The sequence below is a fragment of the Sander vitreus genome, chromosome 5 (genome assembly GCF_031162955.1).
Source record: "Sander vitreus isolate 19-12246 chromosome 5, sanVit1, whole genome shotgun sequence".
In the NCBI taxonomy this organism is placed as follows: Eukaryota; Metazoa; Chordata; class Actinopteri; order Perciformes; family Percidae; genus Sander; species Sander vitreus.
This window is the reverse complement of record NC_135859.1, coordinates 27319750-27345724: the sequence shown is the minus strand read 5'-3', so window position 1 is coordinate 27345724 and position 25975 is coordinate 27319750. Positions and strand designations below refer to the sequence as shown.

The following is a 25975-nucleotide window of genomic DNA, read 5'->3' as shown; positions in this document are numbered from 1 at the left end:
ATTTGCAGGTCATTTATTGTAGTTTTGGAACTAAAAACAAGCTGCTCAGCTGATTCAGACTTGCATCTGTGGAGTTAATGTGGACATTAAATTTAGTTTTTTTCAGATTGGCTTGAGGGCGAGTAGAAAATTACAAAATGTTCATTTCTGGATTTGTTCTCACTAATTTATTTGTTTTTGCTTTTCTGGCAGCATTACCCATTCAAACATATGTCTAATCCATATATAAGTATATATACGTGCATACTTACATTTTCTTTTGAGGTATCACTTAAACTCAAGTGTTCTTACACATCCTCTCATCTGCAGTAACAGCAGCAGAAGCATTTAGTGACCAAACACCACAGTGAGAGGGCACAGACGTGGTAGGGTCGGCTGCCATGCGGTGCAAGCCTGAACACCAGTTCACCTCTCACAAACACAGAACGTGTATAACCAGAATCTGAGAGACCTTAGCCGGTCAGGGGGAAATCATTAAACACTTTCTGTGACAAAAGAGCCCAGTGACGCATTGGAGTCTGAACACTGCAGCTACTGGATTCTGAAAGTGGTCTGACCTTCAAAGTTTCATCCTGTTGAGAGGGCTTTAGCTACTGTAGCCTGTTTTAGGGGAAATAAAAGGTGCAACGTGTCTTTCGAGGATACAAGCCAGCTGGTATTGAACACTGCTGACACTGTCACACTGACCAATGTTCTGTTGAGTGTTAGAAAAAGGCCAACCAGCACAGTGGATGTTTCTACGTGTGGAGAATGTTGCAAGTCAGTGTAGGTGGGGACGTTTAAAGTTTATTTCAAGGGTTATATAACCAATTCAGACATTGCAGATTATAACGAATCAGGTTTACGAGCCAATTTCCTGCAGTAGGGCACCACACTTTCGTGGATGCTTCTGTTTCTTCACAGACTACTTGGTTGTGTTTTTGGGATGGCATCCATGTTCAAGTGTGACGATAATGGAGATATCCTATATTATTGTTGGCCACTTAGGGGCAGCAAAAACTAGTTGTGAACACAACATTGACATATCTTCAACTATTAAGTTGATATTGCAAACTTGTTAGTGAACAGTTGCTCATTCATTTCACATCCAGCAGTTAGGAAGCAATATTATCATTCATTTGGAGTCGTGTTACTGGCCACCTGAAAATATAAATCCAATATTTAGCTCTGTTTTTGGTCTCTCCCAACTCCTGAGGGAAATATCTGGCTCTTTAGCTGCTAAATGTTCTACTGTGTTCACCAGGTAGTTGTTAACTTTGTCTACAGAATAACCTCCTTAGGGCCCCAATAGGCCATGGCTGAACATGAAACCAATTGAGATGAAGGAAACAAAGAGGGAAAAAATAAAGAGATTCTCTAAACCTGCTTACATGCAGATTTCTCCCAGAAGAGAGATACATTTCAGGGGATTACTAAAAAGATAGCTCATGGTGATAAAAAATTCAAGTGGCTCCATTCAATATTGCCCTACTACATCATACCCCCATCTGCTTATGGCAACAATATCAATTGAAAGGTACAACAGTAGATTTCAAAACGTCGCTCTGCACAGATAGTGGTGCAGCAAAGCATACATTTGGAGATGATGAAAGCCAGAGAGAATATGAACTCTCTTCCCCCCTTTCTTCTTTCTCTCTCACAAAATATTAAATACTCCCCACTGTACATGTCACAGCATTCTAGCCAACTAAACCGGCAGCAGCAGATACAGTTTTGCGTCATAGCAAAACTTAAAATGCATAAGTAGTGCTTGGTCCTCGGCCTCATGATTTATAATTTAAGGAAATGGCGGTTAATTCGGTTTTATTATATGCTCGGCACAATAGGAGCAAATCTACCATACACCTACCATACATGATCATCAATCACACTTTATGGTTTTCTAAAATCGGTGAGTAACCGGAATGCGTACGGGATTAATTGAACAAAAAGAAAGAAAGAGAGACAGAAGGGGAGGGAGGGTGGGTGTGTTATGCGGGAGGGATTGCATATAGTGTGTGTATGTGCAGACGTATAAATGAAAGACAGAGTGACGGGGGTGAGACGGGAGAGAAAGAGGAGACTGACTACATATCAGAGGCACAGAGAGCTTCCTTTCACAAAAACACTCCTCCACTGAAGATGGAACAACCGGATCGCAACGCGCCCCCGTACCCATGACCAATTAAGAGCGAGCGAGATATTGTTGTCTTTGGGGATCCAGACACGCGCTTATCATCTTTCCACGCTTCCAAGCGACACTTTTAGAATTATCTTGCCTATTTCCTCATGAATCTTTTAAGTGTCGTTCCGGTGGATTATATGAATGTGGCTGGATCTTGAGGACGGAGTGCGTCAAGTGAGCGCTCGTATCCAACAAGTGGATGCATGAATTTGTTCACTGCAGACAAACGCTGGGACTAAAAACACAAACAACCAGTGGAATGATAACCTACAAATCCGTGTATCGATTGATCGGTATACAACATAGACCAATAACCTGCATTACTTACCTCAGATGTGGAGCTTGTCTTGGTTGATGTATTTATGTGCGCATTATCTCGGCCTGAGATAGTTTTATATCTAGTGACTTTGTGTATTAATCAGGACGTTGTTTTTTTTTTTCAAGCAAATAATAAAACGGCAATGAGGTAAGACACCCCCTACATTTTCCTGCTCTTCAGTCATTGACCAAAAGCAAGATTTCGGCGGACACGCTGCGGTATCCACCGTCTCCTACCTCACCCCTCTCCCCCCATCAATGGGCTCGCTTCTCCGTTCCCTCGGTGACCGTGGGGGGAAGTTGGGATCCTCTCTGTAGACATTTTTGTATGAAGAGGGCGCAGGTGGCAGCCAAAGGTCGCAGTCATGCCGATGCATCCAGTAACCTCCACGTTGATGTACCGGGGGATCTGCACCATCCCTGACATCCTCTCCTACAGCGCCCCGGTGAACCTGCCCGAAGACGAAGTTGAAGGTGAGATGTTACCTGTTCGTATATACCTGAGGGTTTTTAAGGCTAGTGAGTTGTTTAATCATTAACAGAGTCATGTAGTGGCAGTGTACGTGGCTGCGGTCAGCTTCTGCGGTGGAGCTCATTCAAACAGACCCGCGGTCAGCACCTTGGACAGCGCTCAGAGCGCCGGAAAGAGAGGTGAAATGAGTAAAATAGGCCAGTTTTAGATTTATTTTCAAAATCTTGATATGTGAAAGAAAGTGTGCAAAAATAATGACCCACTTTGTTGTCAGTGTTACTCAAAGATCAGCTTGTTTCAAATGTCTTTCATTGTTTGGGAATATAGATTTGCAGCTCATTCAGAAGGTTGGTCACATATGCCCTCAGTGTGGAGCTGATTTGGTTGATAAAAAAAGGCATCTCTGCACCCTTTCTGCCACAACGTGCTGCTTCTTGTGGACAGCAATGATGCATTGGCTGTAACTGGAAGCAGAAGCTCTTGGGTGGAAATTTGGTTCATGGAAGCCCGATTTCACCGGCACATAATGTCTGGCCACACAGACTTTCTGATGGTCCAGAAGTGTTTGTGTGACATCGTTGTACCACAGCTGCTAAATGCAAACCAAATATCTTTTAATTTAAAAAAAGGTTATCTGAAAATCATCTTTCTACATCAATATACACATTTAACCTCTACAGCAGGGGTCTTAATTGCTGGAGCTGGATGGATGGAAATTGATATTCACATATTTATACATCAATTTTTTAATGTCTTAACTATAGTAAGCTTATCATCAATATTGTGTAATTGAAATGTTGTTTTTTTAGCAAAAAGGCTTTGCTAATAATGTGCTAGATTCATGTTAACGTATATTTTCAGACATTTTAATTATTGAAAAATATATATATATAAAAAAATATCAAACAATAATCAGGTGGCCCCCCTGCAGTAACTCTGAGGACCCCTTAGGGGTTGCAGACCCCCTGTTGAAGATCTCTGCTCTACAGCATTGCAGTGGCACCTATCAGCAAAAATAATCATCCTCCAAACAAGCATGCTGATCCATGAAAACTATTCTGAGCCATTAGTTTTTTCAGTATCCTGAGAATATTCATGCCTGGACACTTGTGATGTGAACCTACGACATCTGCACATCATCATGCAGCAGCCCCTGGGACTTTGTTCAAGTCCCAAAGCGAGTGTGATGACAGTAAGTTCTTGCGTTGTTGCCATGTTTTCAGTACGGCAACGCTATAAGGAAGCTGACGTATCTATGCTGAACAATTTGTTCAACATAGTTGTTACCTCAATCATGCACACATTATTAGGAAAACAACGCAGAGACATGCCAGATTTGACTGCTTTGCTGGACAGGTTCAGACTGATCAGTGTGCACACATGTCTTTAAAAGGGATGCATTTCTGACTGAAGGCTCTGACTGAAACATGTGTGGATTACAGACAAGCTAGGTTTTGGGAGAGATCTTGTCAGTGGATGCTGGTGCCGAATTTCTTGGGGAGAAATCAGAAATGAACTGTAAATTGAGAGTTGCACACATTTGATATGACACAGCCACACACTATTTCTTTGTCTCATACTGACACACAGAGGTTTGCATCTGCAATACGGTTGGCAGGGAAATGTAATTCAGTGCTGAGGTTGATATTAATTAGAAAAGCCGAGTGGAAGAAGCCAAATATGAATTGGTTCTGACTCCCAAAACATGTTTAATGAATGGCCGTAGTACCTTTTACACAACACCTGTTTTAGAACTCACAGCAGCAGAAATATCCAGAGACAAGAATGCGTGCAAGATACTCTACTGCCTTTTTTTCCGCTTTGACAGCCAACAAACTCAGCCTCTTATAAAAAGTGTCAACATGTCAGTGCCAAAATTGATCTTTGCACTATGTCATGTCCATGATTATAGCATTGCATCACACAGCGCTTTATTGTCAAACTTGATTTCCTGTGTACAGAGACCTTGCATCACTGACATGTTGTTTTGCGCACAGCAGCAGCACAAGAAAAAAGAAAGATGGATGTCTCATATTTCAATCATTTTTATTGACTCCAAAAAAAGCTTTTGGTTTTTGAGATTAAGGAATTTCAGGTTCCACTTCGCCACACCGTTTTAATATACAATCAGCTTTGGGTGCAATAAGCAGACAGCACTTGATTTTGACTTCAGTTAGTCAAGTCCACCTGTGCTTCCTTGCTGCAGTCACTCTGGTGCAAAACAAAGTGAGCCGTTTGGGCTTTACAGCTCAACTTATAGTGGCAGTTTGACTGGAGAAGCAATGGGATGCTTTGTGGAGAGAATAGGAGAGCCCAAGGTAGTGCACAGTTAACAGCAGTGACAGAGTGTTGTAGAGCATTAGTGATTCCGTGTGAGGGATGTCTAATAGGTTGTGAAAGATTCACAGCCTTTCCAGCACAGAATGGATACCATATAAATGTGACAGGGCTGATGGTTTGTTGATGATAGCTCAAGAAAGTGAATATATGTGCCAATTTATAGCTTTCAAAAATATTCTTTTCAATCCTGCCTTTACCCTCGTTATATTGTCAGCTGCTCAGAGATGGAGGACAGTGCTACAAGTGAGCAGCTGGGATCAGAACACATTTTCCTCTCAAGCAATATCATTTTGTATGATACATTCACCTCGTAATGGTACGTTTTTTTTTCCTGCTCTGATTTAGTACCTTCCTAAATCCTAACGTTCCTTTCAGGGTCCAGGCCTGAGCTCAAAACATACTTAACAGCTTGATACTTCATGATTCTAACATTTTTTAAACACATCATCAGAAGTCAGTTATTCCTTCTGCTTTGGGTCAGCTGTAACAAATTCTAAATTATAATATGCATTGAACAATCTTAAGTATCTGTCGATCAGATTTGACAGCAGTGACGTTTCGGTGCTCGAGTGTCAGCCTGTGTCTCGTCACCGCTTGCATCTCTTGAGAGACGGACAAGAATTGCCTGGAAGTCTGAAGTGTCACATACATCAGCTCAGCCATCAGGGAGACAGGGCTTTGTCACCATATGAAATTGCACATTAACTAAATATGTGTGTGTGAGTGCATGTATAGGGACACGAGGCTCAAACCCTATTGGCACACATACCCAAGGTCTTGATTTTCAATTACTGGCTTGGACACCCCAGGGATTGGACCAATGGCACCACACTTCGTGGCAGAGAAGGCTGTCAAAGCTATAATTGGAACAAAATGCCATTTTTCTGATGCTCTTTGAGCCTGTGTGTTGGGTAGAAGGTGGTGGTACCTTAATGTACGACAACTCGAGCATAAATTGAGTTGGACTCCATATACTCCATTTCCCCTCCTACACAAGAGGGATGAAAAAAACTGTTGGTCATGTTAGCTCGATATAGTTTAGACCTCCTCCACCACTAAAACACACACACACACACACACACACACACACACACACACACACACACACACACACACATACACACACATACATACACACACGCACACACACACACGCACACACACAGCTCAGTGTCAATATCACTGCAGGTGGAATTAAGTGGGTAGCCTATTTCCACACTGCCTAACAACAGCCCAACAGCCCTATTGGAAGCAGCTTCAAAATAGTCCCAGGGCTGAGCTTAAAGCATTTGTAACCCAGAGTGAGGCTCATGTAAACAGACTCCAGAAGTTTCCTGAAGAAACAAAGCAAAAGATAAGGCAGGAGCAGAATGTTCACATCTCTCCCACAAGTTTGTGATCAGTGCAGTTTATTTATCATTTCTGTTTAAATCTGCTCTGGCTTTCCTTTCGTTGTTTCTCACTTTTGTTATTTTTAGAGTTGAAGTATCACATAGAACACAACTTACTGTAAGCTAAGCTAGAAATGATACATATTCCTACTGTATGTCTGCCTGTATGTTCATTCACTCTTTTATGTCCATAGAAATATACTTAGAATACAACTCCCCTTAAGCAATCTTCAGCCATGTATTTAATGAGTTAACCACAAATGTTGTTTGTCACTGACAGATTTTTAAAAGAGTTGTACAAAAAACCCTAAAACACCTTTATTTATTTGTGACCAAGTATGAAAACAGAATTACTGTAATTCATAAATAGCCAATTAATTCTGACATTAAGGAGCCCCTTTTCTGCAGATAAAAATTTTCTCAAATTAAAATCTCAATGAATGTACTCCAAAATTCTGGTGTTATATCTATACTCTTGTTAAATGATAGCCTACTAGTTTTTCCCTTACTCAGTTCCATTCCTAATGAAAGCCTTCTCATACTCTCTGTCAAGAAAACATGAATGTTTTTTACACAGAGCCCCAGCAGGGACAAATCTCTCGTGGAGCATTTTAAATTCACAGAGTAACTGTCTGTGCTAATCAAAATCATCGGCACCTACAAAGTTATCTCTCCATTTGTTCACGGTCGTGGCGAGCAAGGGGGCTTTCCTAGTCTCCAGATCAAACACAGATTGGGTTGTCATTCCCCCACTGAAGCTGATATGTTGCAAACAGGAAGTGATTGGAATAATGGAACCAAAGCCACTGAAGCCTAGAGCTAGTTTCATAGAAATTGTGTTCATACTATTTCATTTACTTTGTGATTTAAGCGATGGTAGGAAGATCTACTGTGTCTTATTACTAAATAGGAAACGATCGGCATGCAATCACCGTGCTTATGTTATTTCATTCACTTTGATAGTGAGTGGCACTTGCAGAGTGCAGTAGGTTTGCAGTGGATGGCTTTGCTAGTGTTGCTGAAAAATAAAGGATTAATAAGACCTTCTTAAAATGACTTAATGCTTTTATTAATGCTATTGGCTCCAGGAATGGCACTGTCAGGTTGCCCAGTTTGGTCTGAAATATCTCAACAGCTGTTGGAAAATGAAATTCGGTAATGTGACAGACATTTATGCCCCACTCCTTTTAAGTCTCTTCACAAAATGTACTTTTATTGGAAAGCATATCCTGATTTTATCTAAGCTTCCCGCTAATTGGTTTTTAATTTCTTGTTTATGATATTTAATACATTTTTGCCCTTATTTTATCATTTAGTTTGGTATTTTATTTCATTTTTCTCTCTGTGAAGCAGTTTGTACTTTGTTTTATTTCTTTTTATTATTATTATTATTATTATTATTATTATTATTATTATTATTATTATTATTATTATTAACTCGGTGGAGCCAGGAATGTTAGGTGGAAAGTGAAAATGACCAATGATACCGACACAGGTAAAAAATCTGTATGTTTGGATGATGAAACTCAGCGCTCTTGGCTTGTGGGACTATCAATTTTCATTTCCCTTCAGTACTCCGTGTGGGTTTGCGGTATATTCTTGGGTTTTCTCTGGCCAAATATTTGGCTTTCCAATCAGCGAACCGAAGGAGTGGTTGAGAACGTTGACGTTGAGGACATGTGCTAGACAGATGCGAACGAAGCCATTCGGTCCGTTGTGGCAATGCTGCTGAATATCCAGAAGTTTAAGCCCGAGCAAGAACAATATTTGCTGGGTTATGTTGGTGGACATGATGTTGTGGCCCTCCTCCCCACGGGGTTCGGGAAAAGTTAGATTTTCCAGCTTGCTCTGTTAATGGTGAAGGAGTTGGCTAAGGCTAACGCTAGCGATACTAATGCTAAATATAAGCCGATAGTTGTCGGTCTCCCGTCTTGTTGCACATGCGCATTACATACGTCACGACCAAACATTAGCGATTGGTTATGGCAGATCCAGAGTGGCTCTGGGCAGATCCAATCGTTTTAAACTTCAACAGAGTCAATGGAGAGTGGCAAGACTCTCTGTACAAATGAAATGTACGAGAGTCTGGTAGGACCAGGCTATTGTGGGACAGGAGTAATTGGAGATTTATTTTTCTCCTCATGTGTGTCCTTGAGTCGTCAATATGCATTTAAAAAATATTTTATTAAGATATTCTGACTTCCACAGTGCCTTTTGTTTTTTAAAGTAGTTTGCTTTTTTAGTAGTTTTTTTTTTTTACATTTTTAGTTGTTCCCTTGACAGAGTTTTGGGGACTTTGCAAATTGCTTTGAATGACAGCTGCTCAAAAAACACTGACACCACTGTGCTCCTAATGGCATAAACTGCCTGTGAGGCAATCTTGATGTTTCTGCTTGACTCCTACTGTAGCTGCGGCAGAAAACATTGACTCATTCCTTTGCCCTGAGGTGGAGGGTTGACTTCCATTCCTTTGGAAATACTTACATGAATACTAATGCAAGATATTTAAAGACATCTGCTTGGCAAGACAGAAATTATGCACATAACGTAGCGCTGGTGCAGAATCAGTGGGAGTTGTGGGGGTGAACTTTCAAGGGGTCAACTGCAACCATTTTAAAACATATGCTGCAAAGACGATTTGGATATGCTGGCTCATTTTCACAAGTGTGGCGTGTGCAAACGATACATATCTGTTTACCAAAACCAAAAACTTATTACCCTCTCCTGTTCACTTCAGTTATTTACTGCTATTAGCAAAGGCTCTCTCCCAGTAAGCCAGAATTAGTTCAATTATTGAACTTTTACACAAAAAAACTAATTTTACCCTTAAATTGGATCCCCTGAACAAATTGTTTGTTTCCTCTTGCATAGAGGAGAGCTTTTCATATGCTCCCTACAAAGAATCATCAAAGCATTCTCTCGCTGAAATAATATTGAAACAAAAAAGCAAATCAATCAAATACATATTTTTCCACTGCCAACATCATTACATTTCCACTTTCTGCCTTTCAAAACCTCTTGACAATGTTACAAGTCTGGCAAACGGAGAAAGAGGTCTTTTGTTAGTGATTTACAAAGAAGAAAGACATGCGGCATCAACAGCACTGACTTCTGTAATTATTAAATTACTCCAAAGTTGAATGCCTATACAGCCTGCGACATATTCAGCGTTCATTGTCAGAATCTGAATTTGGTGATGTTGGATTTGTGAGTTTTTATTCTACGAAACACTGAAACAGGATGGTGACATGATGCTGCATATGTGAGGAGGGAAGGTAGTGAATATAGCGAAACTGGTTTGTTCTGTTTAAATGCGTAAAAAGCCTCAAAGGCTTCCCTAATAATCAATAAAAAACCACCAAAGGTAAAAAGTTACACACCTTAGTGAAGAAAAAAGACATAAGAAAGACAAGAAGGCAGAATTTATCTATTTTGGAGAATGACGTGGTTCGTGACATTACAGATATGCAGCACTGGGGATTCCCATTAAAGCATCCTGCTCGTATTTGGTTTCACACAGGACACAAACCCAAGACTCCTGACAGAAAGTCCTGTTTGTTTAACCCATCCACCACCCCAACCTGCATCTTTATTTGACGCTCTTAAACTTTGTCACCTCACTTCCTCGTTTGCTCCTGCAATAATTACTACGGCCAGAGAGGTCGCCACCCAACATAAACGTAAATATGGGTCGTATGAGCTGCTTGCACAATCGTCCTATATGGTCGTTTTTGTTTTCGAGTGGATGGTCTGTGTAAAACCGCTATTTGTAGTTTTTAAACTTTGTTTTTGGTGCAGATTAAACAAATGAGATATAGTGTGTTAATGAATAAACTTTTGAGGTGCTAGTAGGCAGATTTTGCTACCATTAGACAGAACCAGGCAAGTTGTTTCTCCCTGTTATTCTTTGTGCTAAGCTAAGCTACAGTAACTAGCTGCTCAGGTTAGCTTCATATTTACAGATAAAAGAGTGATATCATTCTTCTCATCCAACTCTCTGCCAGCTAGAGAACAAGCATATTACCCAAAATGTTAAACTGTTACTTTAATATAAAAATTGGAGAGCATTGTTTATTTCTTTGCATTTATTTGAAATAGGTGCACACTGTGAAAATCAGTTAAAAGGTTAAAAAGGGCGTTTGATGTTTTAGTGTCTCAGATCACGTCAACAACTAGGGTCTCGTATACATTCTCAGTTAATCAGTTACTGTAATCTGGCATGACATTTTTCCTTGCCAGATTGGGTTTTGATGGAAAACATGTGGTGCAGATTAGCGGAGAATATCATGAAGTGCTATGATTACCTCTGTCGGGTAGGTTAAAGTTGAATCATTTATTCCCATTTTGATCGATTGCCAAGAAGGAGTGGATCCAGCAGACTTTATTACCTGTGAAATTAACTATGATGAATTCTGGAAGGTGAAGTGTTTTTTGCCCCCTGGCTTATATTTCCTCTCTTTGATGAACAACACTGCAAAGTCTACACCAGACAATAACAAAATCCAGCAGTAGAAAAATGAGATCCATAGGCGAGTACGTAACATTAATGTGGTGGAACTGATGAGGGAGTGTTAGATAAGCTGTAATGCAGAGTGGAGGCTTTTGATTGTTCACTTCTGACCTTTGTTTGAGGTGCTTCTCGCAGGTTTTCACCCTGTGAATATTGGCGTCGGCTCAGCTTCATATCGGCTGTGATGATGAAAACTTGCAGCTTTGAAAACATAAGAGCGTGGGAGGGAAAAAAAATCGAGACAGATCAATGGTTCCCCCTTCCTGCTGATAAAGAAAACCCGAATGAAGCAACAGAGACTAGCTCATATTTTACGGGCCTTTCACTGTCTTCAATCGTTCGAGGTCAAGTGGGGTTTAAGAAGTTGGCCGGGGGATTTTCTTTTGTTATTGAGGATGAAGCACCTTGACCTTTCCAACTTTTTTTTCTTCTCTTCCCCGTGGTCGTGTTAACGAGGTTAAAGCGCGGCAAATTTCATCATGGGAGGAGTTTCCATCCAAACCCAGAGATAGGATTTTTCCTTAAGACACAGACACTCTGCCATACAACCCTTTTGAATACTCCAGAGCCTTATTAAAAGCCTGCTATGGTAATATTTAATAATTAATCTTTCGAGTGCCCAAGTCGGCCCATATCCAGCTAAAGATGGATTAAGGTTGTTATGGGCGTTTAAAAATAGTCGTCTAATGTTCGCACACACACACACACACACACACACACACACACACACAGCAAAGCAGTGTTTTTCTCACACTGATAAGGTCTTACATAAAGAGTGGGTGTGCTGCAATTACCGATCCAAAGCAGCCATAAGCAGATGCAGGTCTGACTGAGGCAAAAAGGATTCCTAGCTCTAAAAAAACGGCTCCGGAATACATTCATGGACACTTTACCTCTACAAAAGCCCTGTTCTGCTGAAAGTGCACCACGTGTAATTAGCAAAAGTTTTCACTGATGCTAAATTTGGCATTAAAGGGGTTAAGCTTTGCTCCAGGCATGCCTCGAAAATACAAGTAACTATTTCCCATGTGATGTCTTTCTGTTCTGAGGATGAGGAGCAGTGGCGTAGTCTAGTTTTTTGTAGTGAGTATACTGTAATTTTTCAACACCCGGCATTAGACTCGCCCGTCACAGAGTGACGCGTCCCAGAGCGACAACCCCATAGGTTTTTGGTAATGTTACTGCATATAGCATCAGCCTCATCTGGCTCATTTTCTGCAGTTTCTGTAGGCTAACGTTAATGTCTGCTGCAGTGTCACTCGAAGCGGCAGTAGCTTTAGAGGCAGGCTTACCAAAACACTGAAAGAGTGTAGTTTAAATATTTGCTTTTGTTTAATATATCTACTTTAGTGATTTACATTAGTTAATTTCAAATCTGCGCAGCGAATGACTGCCAACTGTGTTGTTGTTCCTAGGCGACTCACAACACAGAGGGGGTCAATTTATGAATGTAAGTGTGAAGGTTCTATCACAAAACAATCATTGTTAACGTTATCCTTGCATTTTTGTAAGCGGGTATACAGAAATCCTTGACCTTTTCTAGTGGGTATACTCCGTATACCTGCATATCACGTAGACTATCACGGTTGAGGAGAGTTAATTTCACCCATTTTTCAATTTACTTTTTTTTTCATCATAAGTCTACAGCCAAAGATGATGACATTTTAAAAATCATGTTCACTTTATGGCTATATCCTCATGAGTCTAATAGAAAATGCCACGTAGAAAGTGGATGTCTTGCCCTTTGTCATTGATGCTTCACCCTCGTCGTGAATCCAAGCATTTTCTATTTGTCTGCATGAATCAGCTCAGTTTCCAAGTGATTCCAGGCTATGTCTAGTGCTCCGTACAGTTCACAGACTGTTCCACGTCTCTGTGCTGCAGCAAGGATCTACTGCACTTCATTGATATAGAACAGTGTACGGGGAGAGCAGTGCGATGGAAGTACACACTGCACCTTTCCCTTGTGGGAGTTCAGCTTCAGATGCTTGGCTCTCGCAGCTCACGATCTTAACTTGGGCTTTTCATCCTCTGTCAGATCACACACCAGGGGACCGCATGGCATCGCATCTTTGAAGGCCAACAAGCACCTCTCTACATCAAAGAAAATACCACATGCTTTCAACACAAATATTCGTATCTCCCCAGTGGAGCCATGGTATCAGAGACTGAGTGGAAGCAACAACAGCAGCTTCTAAAAATAACAAAAACAAATCTTATGTATATTACTAAGATAAAAAGTAAAATGTAATTGAAACTGAAAGTGAGATGAGCAGGAGCACAATAATAGCAATAATAAAATCTACGGCAATGAAAGAATAAAATAAAATAGTGACAATAATTTAAATGAGATGGCGGGTCCGTTACATGTCCTGTTCAAACAGTTTGAAAGAGGTCAAATTTGTACGCTGTGCCCTGCACACCTTTGGGAGTCCCCTGAACCTGTTTTGGTTGATTCTCACAGCTCTCATCAACTCAGTTTCCGGCCGCAGCAGCTGATTTACAGTTTTTCTTGATTGCTTTGACGCAGCAGTCAACTCAAACTCCACATTTTTCAAAACAGTTAACACACAGACCGAAACAGTGGCACTCATGGTCAAAATGACACATTTTGTTTGCAAAAGGCTCTAACCGTGCCAAAACATTTAAAATATGCAACAAAAGAAAATGTGGCCTTCAAACGACACAACTTGCAAACAAGTGTATGAGCTCTTCCAATCAACCATTACACAGTGGACAACAACATACAAAATACAGCACTCAGTGCGACCATTGCTTGTCACTGTAGCCTATTACTGTACGTAGCTTTCATGCCAGTGCCATTTGTTGTCAAATTTGCCTTCTTGCAAAGATTTGGAACCAGAATCGGAAATGCTTTGATGCAAATTTTATTGATTCCATTGATTCTTATTTTGAAACTGTGGCTGAAAACTGAAATACTGTAAATATTACCCATAATACATGTAAACCAATTATAGTATGAGAAATTAAGAAAATAAAATCTATTACAGTAAAGTATAAACATCTATTACTGTAGAGTATAAGAAATAGCCACTATTGATACTCAGTCTCTTCTGTCTTAGACCTCTTCCATCCATGTTGGCAAAGAACAACACAGACGCTGCACCTTTAAGGCCTGCAGACTGATTGCTAATTGAAGATTTGTGTGAAGGAGTGTCAAACAGGTGCTTCAGTGATTTCATACTGATGTAGGTAGTTTCTAATAGTTAGGAACAGATGGTTTCTGTTTGGTTACCATAGCTAAAACAATGGAGTTTGGACTGCTTGAATGACATCCGTGTTAACTGTTCTGCAAAAGGGTGGGGGAAATGTGTCAATCCAATGAGAAAGGGTTAACACATTTGCAAGAGGTGTCTTCTGCTCTGCTGAGACAGTGATGATGAAAACTGAGTGGATCCCAGTTTCTTTAAGCAGGTCAAAGCAATCAAGAAAAACTGTAAGCAAACAAGGTCTGGGCCGGCACCTAACGACAGAAAGTTAGCAACTAGCTGGTGAACATTGTGCAACATATAGCAGCTAAAGAGTTACTTATCTACCTAAAGAGAGACCAAAACAAAGCTAAAATAAGATTGAATATTAGCCAGGTGGCCAGAAACATGACTCCAAATGAAGGTCAATGATGCTCCATGGATGTTGGATGTTTAATAGGCAACTGTTTGCCAACACGTTCATCATAAAATACTTTAATAATATGATGTTATGTTTACAGCTTGTTGTGCTGTCCCCAAGTTCATCACAACAAGCTTATTTAAAGCTAGCGGGATTTAAAAAAAACTAAACAACAAAGCAAAAACAAGACCACATTAATGCTTAAATGACAAGTCAATAAATTGCTGAGGCCAAGAGACAGAAAATGAATCAACAACAATTTGATAATCAAGTAATCATATAAATCATTGATCAATTATAAATGCCGGCAACCAGAGATCTACAGTTGTAGACAGATTATGCTTGAGTTTTGAAGTGTTGTTCTGACAAAACAACCAACTTGATGATGCCAACTTGGGCTGTGGGAACATTTTTCATTCTCTATTTTTTCTCTGTATAATACACAATTGAAAATAATAACCATCAGATTAATGAAAACAATGGAGACCTAGAGCGTATCATTTTTAATTATAGTATATCCAAGAGGAATTGTTTAGCAGGGTTAATGTGAAAGTGTTGGATGCTATGATACAATATGGGGAATTAGCAAACAAAAAATCAAATTTCCTGTCATTGTATCCAGCAAATAGATCTCTATCCACTGCTGTATTATTATTTTACCTTTTTGGTTTGGGAATATAAAAGTGGATTGTAGTACTGATCAACTGTCGCTTTAATTATGTGTGCCTCGAATTTAGATCCATTTATTTCAAGGCTACATGACTAAGTGGTGGTGAAATTTTGCCAACTGCTTCTCTTTGATTGGGCAGGATAATTCAGGTCATCGGTGCAGGCCATCAATACCAGAGCTATTCAGTTTTTTTTTGCCAAATCATTTATTCACAGTCAGGGAGAGGGAACAGTTTTAATAGTAATTTGTTTTTATGTTCTGCGAAACAACTAAACTAAACTAATTCTGACTTCTGACGAGTTTCTCAATTACAATAGTCACTTTGGGGGAATACATGTGGATTTGGCCCATTTGGGGCTTCCAGAGTAAAGTGAAAATGGGAGAATATACGTATTTGTCTCTTCTAAGGACAATATAGATTTACTCTCAAAGAGATATCACTTTATCTGGATTGCGCTTGGTCAAAAAGAAATGTATTCTTTTAAAGGATGATTAATCAGCCTCTTTTGATACATTTGAGTGGGGATTATTTACGGTTGGCTTTATTTTATTTTAGAGATTTGTTAGGTATATTTGTACATATTCCAGCTTTACGGTTGTTTACTGGACTTGATAAGCCATTCATAATTCTGGCCCATGCATAAGGAATTTCTTTTCTGTAGATGCTGTGACAGAGTATTACAATCCTCCCCCAACAAATTGAGTCTGTATTTCATTACAACACAATACAACCTTTTTATATCAAATATACTAGAAACCACTCATCAGTTGGGATGTTATTTCTCACCTTGGCCTTTGATCAATAAATAAAGCTTTCAGGGGAGACAGAGTATTTGCTAAAACTGTTTTGGCACCTTATTTAAGAGTGTGTTTGCCTCCTGCGTGGCGGCAACATGTTTTTCTTTCAGGGAGTGTCTGCTGGAAAGCCCCTCTTTCTAAAGTAAACAGATGGAGTGGAGACCTCAGGTGGATACTGAGGTACTGTTATTCTATAAACAATAAGATCACATCCAGGGAGGAAAAAAAACACAGCTGTAGGGTTCAAAGTATACCTCCAGCAAGACAATTTGAAGGGAAAAACAATGTGAAAAATAGCTGCTGCAAATCACTCTGCTGGGTTTTATAAATTGCATGCCCAGATGTAATCCATTGTAATACATGATTGCCAAGTACCCTTGTCCCTGTGGCAGGTTGTTTCTATTCTGTGGACGTGTACTTGATTACAACAAACTATTTTCCTAAAGCCCTGCTGCCACATTATACACAGAATGACACTGTTTCCTGCCATCATTGGTATTTCATGTTTTTTTTTCCAATGGGAATATTTATCTCAGACTGTCATTCTGCTGATTTTCTTCTGACACTCCGGAGCTGCAATTCCTTAACAAGACTTCGCAGCGGATTGATACAGTTTGGTTAGTATTACACTTCAGTGACTTAACACCAGCTAATTGCCTGTAACCTGAGAAGGGAAAGTCATTTGAATTCATCATGAATGAATTTTTATTTCACCTACCTAGAAGGTTGTGATTGTCAGTCAATTGTAACAGAGAAGTTGTGCATTACTTAGCAACAGCATTTACCTCATTTTGTTTTCATGAATTAGTCAAAACTCACTGTTTTTCATTTACAAACTTAGTTTTACTCTGACCTAATCTATTTTTACAGATTTTCTGGAAAATACCATATTTCCCTGAAAACATATTACAAAGACTGAATATAACTCTTACATGACTATTTAATGATGCAGTTTAGGGTTTCTGCTTCCAACAGATTAGAGAGATTATAGATTTAGCATGTGATTTTCTGAAGATTTACTTTGTGCATTATATCCATTTTAAGATTCATCTCCTGCTCTGCTCTTTTGTGTGCTGATCAGATGTGTGACACAAAGATGTGACAAGTTTAAAATTGTAGGTGACTCGTTGTAGATGTTATTGCATATTAATGAATGGATTCAGTCCCTCATGATGCGAAAACAAGCAGAGATGAGGGGACATGCACAATGTGGCTAAATAGAGGAATTACCTGCTTGAAGATGGTCTGTAGTGATTGTTAGCGGGGGGCATCATCTTCTCTGTTTCACTGTACTTCTCAGAGTACGAACAGTGTGTCCTGTACTGTGTGACTTTTTTTTCATTTAATGAGGTTTGAATTTCTGTAGGCAGTATTCATTGTTTATTGGGGTGTAGACCTTCTTGTTTTTCTTCTGTTTATCTCAAACTAACTGCTGTTACTGCTACTTAGAAGTAAGGCACATTGTTTTCCATTATCAAGTTATGTTAAAGGTGGATCCAATGGTCTTCCATAAAGTCTGGGGAGTCGCAAGAGACTGATTATGAATGGTCAAAATTGGTGCATCGGTTTTTAATGTTTATATACATTTTCGTTCTTAGTATGAGTCAAGTTAGTCAGTATGGCTATCACCGGAACTGGACAATGGAGGGGAGATTCAACATGGATTCAACAGAGCATCTATTTACGCAAAAATGTATTTTATGGACACAAACTAAAGCACTGATCAGCCCACACCTACAATTCATTTGCTGCTCTAAATCCAGTCACGGTGAAGCAGGACTCCATGGACAGAGCTTCAAACTACATAGATTACGTTAAGTCTCCTGGCTAGTAGCAATACAAAAAGAACCCTTTGGTATTACTTGACAAAGAAATGAAAGACCTTTGTTCTAGCCTTGAAGTCGTACACAGCTGTCGAAACGATTCCAGACTTACTAAATTGAAGCATTTGAGTCATTTTCTCTGGTATTACTAAAAATTCACACAACAACTAGCTGAGAATCTAATAACAGACTTCATGAATACACACCTAAACTCCCCCACAGTTCTAATAAAGAGAACTATTTAACAGTAGAGGAACAGAAGACTGTATAGAATAGCATCTCTTGGACTCTCCCTGCCTGGTAAATGCCAACATCTTTAAAACTTGATGCCTACAGTTTTTAATGCAGGCTTTCAGTTAGAAATGCCCAGTCTCCAGTACAAGCAGAGATAACCCTGATGATGTCATTAGGGTTATTTAGTCAGAGTTTAGAAAATTTCCCCCAGAGCCACAGGAGACATTATACAACTGTTTTCACAGGCTGAGCAGTACCAGTCATGACTAGAAAGCTGATGTTGATATGAAAACAAATAGTGGAGTGCCCTCTTTAACTGACAATATACCAAATAAAAGCAGCCAAACTGATATATCAACATATTGACACACAACAATTATTGCTTTTGCCCTTACACTTAGGGGTTCAGCAATCATTTTGAGTTGGCAGTAATTGTTTGAAATAGTGGGTATCATGTTCTAACCTTTTGTCATTTATTTGTCTTTCTTTCTAATAAATTATAGTACAGATGGGAAGCTAGGAAATGCAACCACTAGAGTCTTTACGCACCTCATATGACAGCAGCACATATTCCTGTTCCTATTTTTGGCATTAAAGCTTTTTATTTTATTTTGGCAGCCGCAGAGAGAATAACACTACATAGATTCATCCCTATACAATTTTAAATACAAGGACAGCAGAAAGTATTGCCCTTTAAATTGTTAATTTGTCCTAATCTCAGCTCTTCGTTGAAGGATATTTATTTTATCTTGGCTCTTTTTTTGTCATTGTACTGGTGGAATTTGTTCTCCTGAGCTGCCAACTTTCATATAACTATGACTCAAGCAATGATGCGGCATAAAAAAATGTGTCTTTGCTGCATGGAACCTTTCCCACTTTCATATCCTGGTCTTCTTCAGCTTGTGTGTGTTTGTTTGTCTTCTCTGCAGAGATCCGTGAGGCCTTCAAAGTGTTTGACCGCGATGGAAACGGGTTCATCTCAAAGCAGGAGCTGGGAATGGCCATGCGCTCCCTGGGCTACATGCCAAATGAAGTGGAGCTGGAAGTCATCATTCAGAGACTGGACATGGATGGTGAGGCAAACACACAACACACAGCTTGGATTTTTTTTTTTTTAATTATCTTATCTTTATAGAAGCTTTGCTCTCTATTTGGATACAAAACTGGACTTTAGTAGGCAGTTAAACCAGCGACAATAAACACCAACTGTGCCTCTTTTCTGCAGGCGATGGCCAGGTGGACTTTGAGGAGTTTGTCACTCTTCTGGGCCCAAAGCTGACTGCAGCTGGGATGCCAGATAAGTTCAACGGCACTGACTTTGACTCCGTTTTTTGGAAGGTGCTCATTATTCGGTCACTCATTTTCTGCCTATTATTAAGAAGATAGACAGCAGATTCGCAGCTGTAGCAAACCCTTCAAGCGCACACACATTTAGACTCTGCCACTGTACGAGTTTAAAGGAAAACCAGTTTTAATTGCCACATCCACTGGGTTGTTAATGGGATGATTTTAATCTTGGAGAGGTTTGTATTCCCTTAAGAACTGTGTCCCTCCTCAAAAATTTGAGTTATGTCTGCCTCTTTGTGTGTGGCCACAGTCTTATTACTAGAACATTAAAGTCAATATTTATGTAAAATAGATATTACGTTATTTACAGACACCTCATTAATAATAATAACATAATCAACTGCTCACTTTGACAGTGAAATTAAATTAATGGGATGGAGCTCGTGTCTAACCCCCCTTTGTTGTAGTTACGTGTTATCAGAGCCAGGATGGCTGTCTGAAAGTGATGCTGCAAATGGAGTGTAAAAGAGAGGGGATTTGTGGGAATTGTTGGTGTAGTCAGTGTACGAAAAAATAATCATAACGAAAGTCACCTGCTAGGAGAGTCAAGAAACCCGAGGGACTGTTGCAAAGGCCACATAGCCTCACGTAACATTATTTAACAGACTAGAATTATCAAGCATGTGCTGGTCCTATCAAAGACAGCCTCCGGTCACACTGGTGAACGTGGCTCAAGCTGAGCAGAAAATGAGTAACATAGGTGAGCTTTCCAAACAGGCACAGATCCTTGATTGGCATTTTTGCAGGAATGTTAGTTATGGGTCTGTGTCATTCACAGATTTTTTATTTTATCTAACTCAAATGTTACATAATGTCAGTGGTGAAATATAACTAAGTATTTACTCAGAAACTCACCTTTGAGGTACTTTATTTAAATATTTTCATTCTGCTACTTTATACTTTGAAGCAAACTGTATTTTGTAACAGTTATATTAACTTAGTAGAATCCAATTTTACATATAAAACTTATGACCGGCTTATAAAAAACAATGCTTTGCTATTAGGTTAAACTAACAGTATGTAAACAAGTTAAAATTTCCATAATGCCATAAAGGTGTACTTTTGTTGATAATATTTTTTTTTTTATTATTACTTTATTTTGAATGCAGGACTGTTACTTAAGTAAGTATTTTTATAGTGTGGTATTGCTACTTTTATTTAAAGTGCCCATATTATGAAAAAAACACTTTTTCTGGGATTTGGGGTGTTCTTTTGTCTCTGGTGCTTCCACACGCATACAAACTTTGAAAAAAATCCATCCATGCTGTTTCGAGTGAGATACGGTTTCTGAATGTGTCCTGCCTTCAGTCTTTGGGTGAGCTGCTCAAAATCGGCACGAGAAACGAGCTGGCTAACCGCAACCGTTAGCTCATAGCGTTAGCATGCTACCTCGTTCTCAATAGCAAAGCACTGCTACAACACACACAAGTTCACCATAATCTACAAAAGAACTACTTACATGTGCGCCCTCATTTAGAAGTCTCCCAGCTAATCCTGCCTTGTAACTGACCGAAGTTGGAGAAACAGCCTCTCTTTTACTGTCTATGGAGCTAGCTAACTGACATGATCTACATCTGAGCTACTGCGCATGTGTGAGTGCAATCAAAGATAGTACAGAAGAAGAAGAAGAAGAAGAAAAGAGGTCTCACTCTGTAGCTAAAACAGAGACCAGCTGAAAAGAGGATCTGCAGCAGTGAGAGAGAGCTGTGCAGTACAACAAAAATATGGTGTTTTTTGAAAATTAAACCATGTAAACCTATTCTGGTACAACCTTAAAATACAATTATGAACCTGAAAATGAGCATAATATGGGCGCTTTAAGTAACCTAAATAATCTCAATACTTATTTCACCGCTGCATACTTTATTAGTAGGCCTATTTGTTAAATTGTAGGAAAACTGTTGTATTCTTTATATTATCGATCCAATATTAAAAGCTAATCCAATATTAGCATTTTTAACATCAATATTGCAAGTGAAAAACAAAATAAGGCAGTTTAAAATTAGTTGTCCAGTAGGCAAACCATGACGCTTACTGTAATCATCCACCAGAACATTCAACTGGGGGGATCTTGTATTTTGATTGGATTTCAGAAAGTTTAAAATGTCTATTCATACTTTCTATTATTCATTTATATTTCTATAATCTGATTAAATTTACACTGCAGAAACCTTTTTTCCATACACTACTATTTCTGCTGTTATTGTTCACTTCCCTTTTTATGTCTTCTCTATGTGTGCGGGCCTACCTACCGCATGTGTTTGTAAATGCCCCTTTGCATTTACTGGGTGTGTGTGTGTGTGTGTGTGTGTGTGTGTGTGGGGGGGGGGTATCATGTCCGCCAGCCTATGTCTAAGTTAATGTTCACATATGGCTATCTCCAGTGTGACATGCAGAAGTTAACGGTTGAAGAACTGAAGAGGCTCCTCTACGACACCTTCTGTGATCATCTTTCCATGAAAGACATCGAGAACATCATCATGACTGAGGAGAACCACATACAGAACCCTGATGACTGCCAGTTGGATATAGACAGTAAGGAAGAACCTCATACTTTCACAGACTTCAGCTGCTTATGTGATCTGGTGATATAATGCAACAAAGGTCCCAGCTTAAATTAAACTGGGGACGTTGTTATGTAATGTTGCATGCGTCTTATCCACAAAGACTCCCCTCCTGTTGAATTTTTCCAAATGTAATTTTATCTAGGCTTCGAGCACCACAAATCAATTTACATTTACATGTATTAAAATGTTTAAGGTGTATATCTTAAGTAAAAAAATCTGCATGGCTAGATACCAGTATGGAGTAAGTAAGTGAGTAAGTAAGTAAGTAAGTAAGTAAGTAAGTAAGTAAGTAAGTAAGTGAGTAAGTAAGTAAGCAAGTAAGTAAGTAAGTAAGTAAGTAAATATGTTTTATTTATATAGTGCTTTTCACAGATAAAACATCACAAAGTTATTTACATTAAACATATGATATGGTACATATTAAAACAAAGTGCAATTAAAATCACAAGGTAATAGGTAAAAATAAAGTGCGGAGAGGTCATCCAAAGGCCTGTTTAAAAAAGTAGATCTTCAACTGATTTTTAAAAGTGAGGGGTTTGTGATTTGGGTGAAATGACCCTTAAAACTGCATCAAATAACATATAGCCTATAGCTTCTAGTAATGTGTTTTATTATTATATGACCATTATTTATGGAAGTGATGATGGCCCAGCAAACCTGAACAACAATAGCTCCTTAGTTGCACTGTACTGAGTAGAGCATGTCTAACCATAGTGGAAGAAACATCATTTGGAATCTTTCATCACACAATATATTAATAGTAATGTATATCTGTTTAACCAATTGCAGATTTCACCCTTAAATTCCTCACAATCATAACTTCTTTCTAGTCTCCACCATTTTCACCTAAATCCACTTGTTGTACTGTGTTGTTGAAACATCAGTGATACCAATTTCTCCCATGAGCAGCTTCAATAGATCATAATGTACTCCAACCGCTTATCAGCTAGCCTGTGAAATACTGTGGCCTCTTAGGCCGCTGTTTTGTAATTTGAGCAACTGTGCACAGCAAATGGTGTTTTTCCCTCTCCTCTCCTGTGTTCCCCTCATCCGTAAAAATGAACATACTATTGCCAAAGCTCCATCTGTCTACACAGACTCTGTGTGGAGAACCCCTCATTTAAAAGTCATTGTCAGAATGCAGGATATCCCTAACTCAAGTAGAGGCAGGTTTAGGGAAAATGCCTAATGTGAAAAAGTAAATTACACCTCTTCATTACAAAAGAACTGAAATTTACTAAAGATGGCAAATTACTGTATCAGAGAAGGGTGGAATTTTCCTTCAATGGTTAATTTACAGAGGGCTGTTATAGAGGATGCTTTGCTTTTTATGTGGTCATTTATCTACATAATGTGTAGGTTTAATGGTTGTTGGAGCCGTTTCAAACTTGTTCTATTATTTACAAAGAGAAAAACCTTTTCTGTTGGAAAACACTTTTTGAAGGCGTGAGTTGTTTTTCTCAGAGAGCGGCGATGACCTCTGGAGGAAATAAAGATAAATCAAAAGGAAGATCAATTTTAAGCAGTTTCAAATATCTTCTATTTGGAAAAAAAAAATACAAGGCAACTATGAACATAAGGTACAGCAGATATGTAAGTTCCTTTTTTTTTGTTGAAAAAACTGCCTTGGTTCTTACTTCAGACAACTCTGCAGGTATACTACACCTATTCTTGGAGCTATGGTGTTTTGAACATCCGTTAACATGCCAGTCAGGTGCCAATCCATTTGTTTGTTGTTCCAAAACATTTTAATCTAGATGCAGTTACACATCATACAGGTGTGAAAACAAATATTCATCCCCTATAATTGTGTTCATGTAATTATGAGGTTTTGTGATGAGCTCTTTCATTCGGAAAACACTATCAAGATATCTTTCAAGCATTAAATAATACCTGATTCATTAGACCTTTAGGTAATGTTTTTCCTCTTTCCCTCCCACTTCTTCTTTTTCCCCCCCCCAGCTTCCAGCCCGACGCAGCATGTCAAGCAAACTTGTGTGCGCAAGAGTCTGATATGCGCCTTTGCAATTGCTTTCATCATCAGCGTTATGCTCATCGCAGCCAATCAGGTGCTGCGGAGCGGCATGAAATAGAAGCAGTGGCATTGTCAGCCTTTACCACCACCTAAAGGCTGCCCGACAGATAAATGACTGAAGATAGGGCGGAGGAGGAGATAAGGCTAAAAAACACAACAGACAATCACGCACCTGTAAAACAGGCCGACATATGACTGTAGAATAACTTGTGTGACCAAGGACACTACATGGGCTGGAATTTATCTTGGTGTCAGAGACATGCTGACAACTGAGTTTCAAGGACGATAGGACCTCACATACAAAGAGACAGTGCTGTGTTTAAAGGTGACAGCTGACTATACAGTACATATCACTCTTCGTAATTCAACATTTAGTATTCATTAGCTATGTGCATTTGAGCAGTGTTGCATTTAGTATGGTGGCAGCTATAAAGAGAAGTGTACTGTGACTGTCCAGTTCTGTATTTGTCCAGTGTACCATGCGGTTTATTATAAACAAGTAGAAAGAAATCTGTGAAATATTGTGGGGGACATTAGAGAAAATGTATTAGTGTGGCTGAAAGGTGTTGTTATGTGCAAGGTCTGGAGTGCACAGCATTGTGAAGATTTTGTATGCGGTGCAACATTGCAACAAAAACCAAGTGGGAATAACAACAGCTAGGTAAGAAGGAAATAGGGCTTGCAGGGAGGTGCATGTGATTGGGTGGATAGTTTCACTCATTCATTCAGGCGTCTGGGCTTCAGTCTGAGCAGGACGGAGCAAAGTGAGGCAGGTTATCAGCTCGCGGGCGGAAGGCGTTGAAGTCTGAATGGACAGGTAACTAGCTGGACATGCAGTAAACACTCAACTCTCTCTGTCTCCACTGTGGGGCTGTGCAGGCCTCAGAGGATGACCATCATCTATGCATGAAATGCATGGATGTAAACAGTTGTCTTGAAACATTTGTAAAAGTTCTTATCTATGTATTTAATCATTATGACTGAGTAACAGCTGTTTTCAATTACTTAATGACAACTGTGAGCAATTGTGTGTGGTACAACAAAAGTAAAGCATACAACTGCATGAAAAAGAAGGGCTGCTCTAGTACATGCTCGTTAAAGATTTCGGGATTGCTAAGCTGTTGATCTTTTGCCTTGCCGGGCGCCTGATGACCGCTGCCCACTGTCACCGAAGAGCAAAAAATTTTCAAGATCTGTTTCACGCAACATTTGAAGAATATACATCAGTACTTATGTGGTTGGTAGTGCGGATACAAATGATAAAGAATGGATTTTGTTTGTACTTTGTGTCTTATTTTTTGTTGTTGTTTTTGCATCTGGATGCGTTGCTATAGAGCAATTAATGTATGTAAAATAGACATGTCACATGTTTGGAGGGACGTGAATCTTCAAAAATGTTAGCACCAATGGACCTATTAACTGTTGAGGTCAGAAAAGTTTATATAGCACTTTTCAAACAAAGGTTTTGGCAATACAACAAAGACATTGGCTCTGAGGGTACAACCCTCTTATTCAGTGAGATGCAGACAAATGAGTGAGAACAGGTATGTCAGAAGTTGCCCAGTGTATTGAAGTTTGACAGGGGCCAAAAGGTGTAAACTGTTGCAATAAAACATAAATATCTGTGAAGCACCCCATGAATTTGATTGGGTGTAGTTTAGATTGTTGTGCATGCA

General features: G+C 39.3%; 1 protein-coding gene across 1 annotated transcript; it reads left to right on the top strand.

Annotated features, from left to right (window-relative positions):
* Positions 1-2755: 2755 nt before the first annotated feature.
* cabp7a (calcium binding protein 7a) lies at positions 2756-25393 on the top strand. Its single transcript, XM_078249806.1, has 5 exons — positions 2756-2956; positions 19280-19423; positions 19576-19688; positions 22082-22232; positions 24227-25393. The coding sequence occupies exons 1-5, from the start codon at positions 2848-2850 to the stop codon at positions 24355-24357; spliced, it is 648 nt and encodes a 215-aa protein (XP_078105932.1). The 5' UTR covers positions 2756-2847; the 3' UTR covers positions 24358-25393.
* The last annotated feature ends 582 nt before the right edge of the window (positions 25394-25975 follow it).

Coding starts and splice junctions, on each gene's coding strand:
- cabp7a (XM_078249806.1), top strand. CDS start 2,848: ATGCCGATGCATCCAGTAACCTCCACGTTGATGTACCGGGGGATCTGC. Junction 19,424..19,575: donor TCAGAGACTGGACATGGATG/GTGAGGCAAACA, acceptor TCTTTTCTGCAG/GCGATGGCCAGGTGGACTTT. Junction 22,233..24,226: donor CTGCCAGTTGGATATAGACA/GTAAGGAAGAAC, acceptor TCCCCCCCCCAG/CTTCCAGCCCGACGCAGCAT.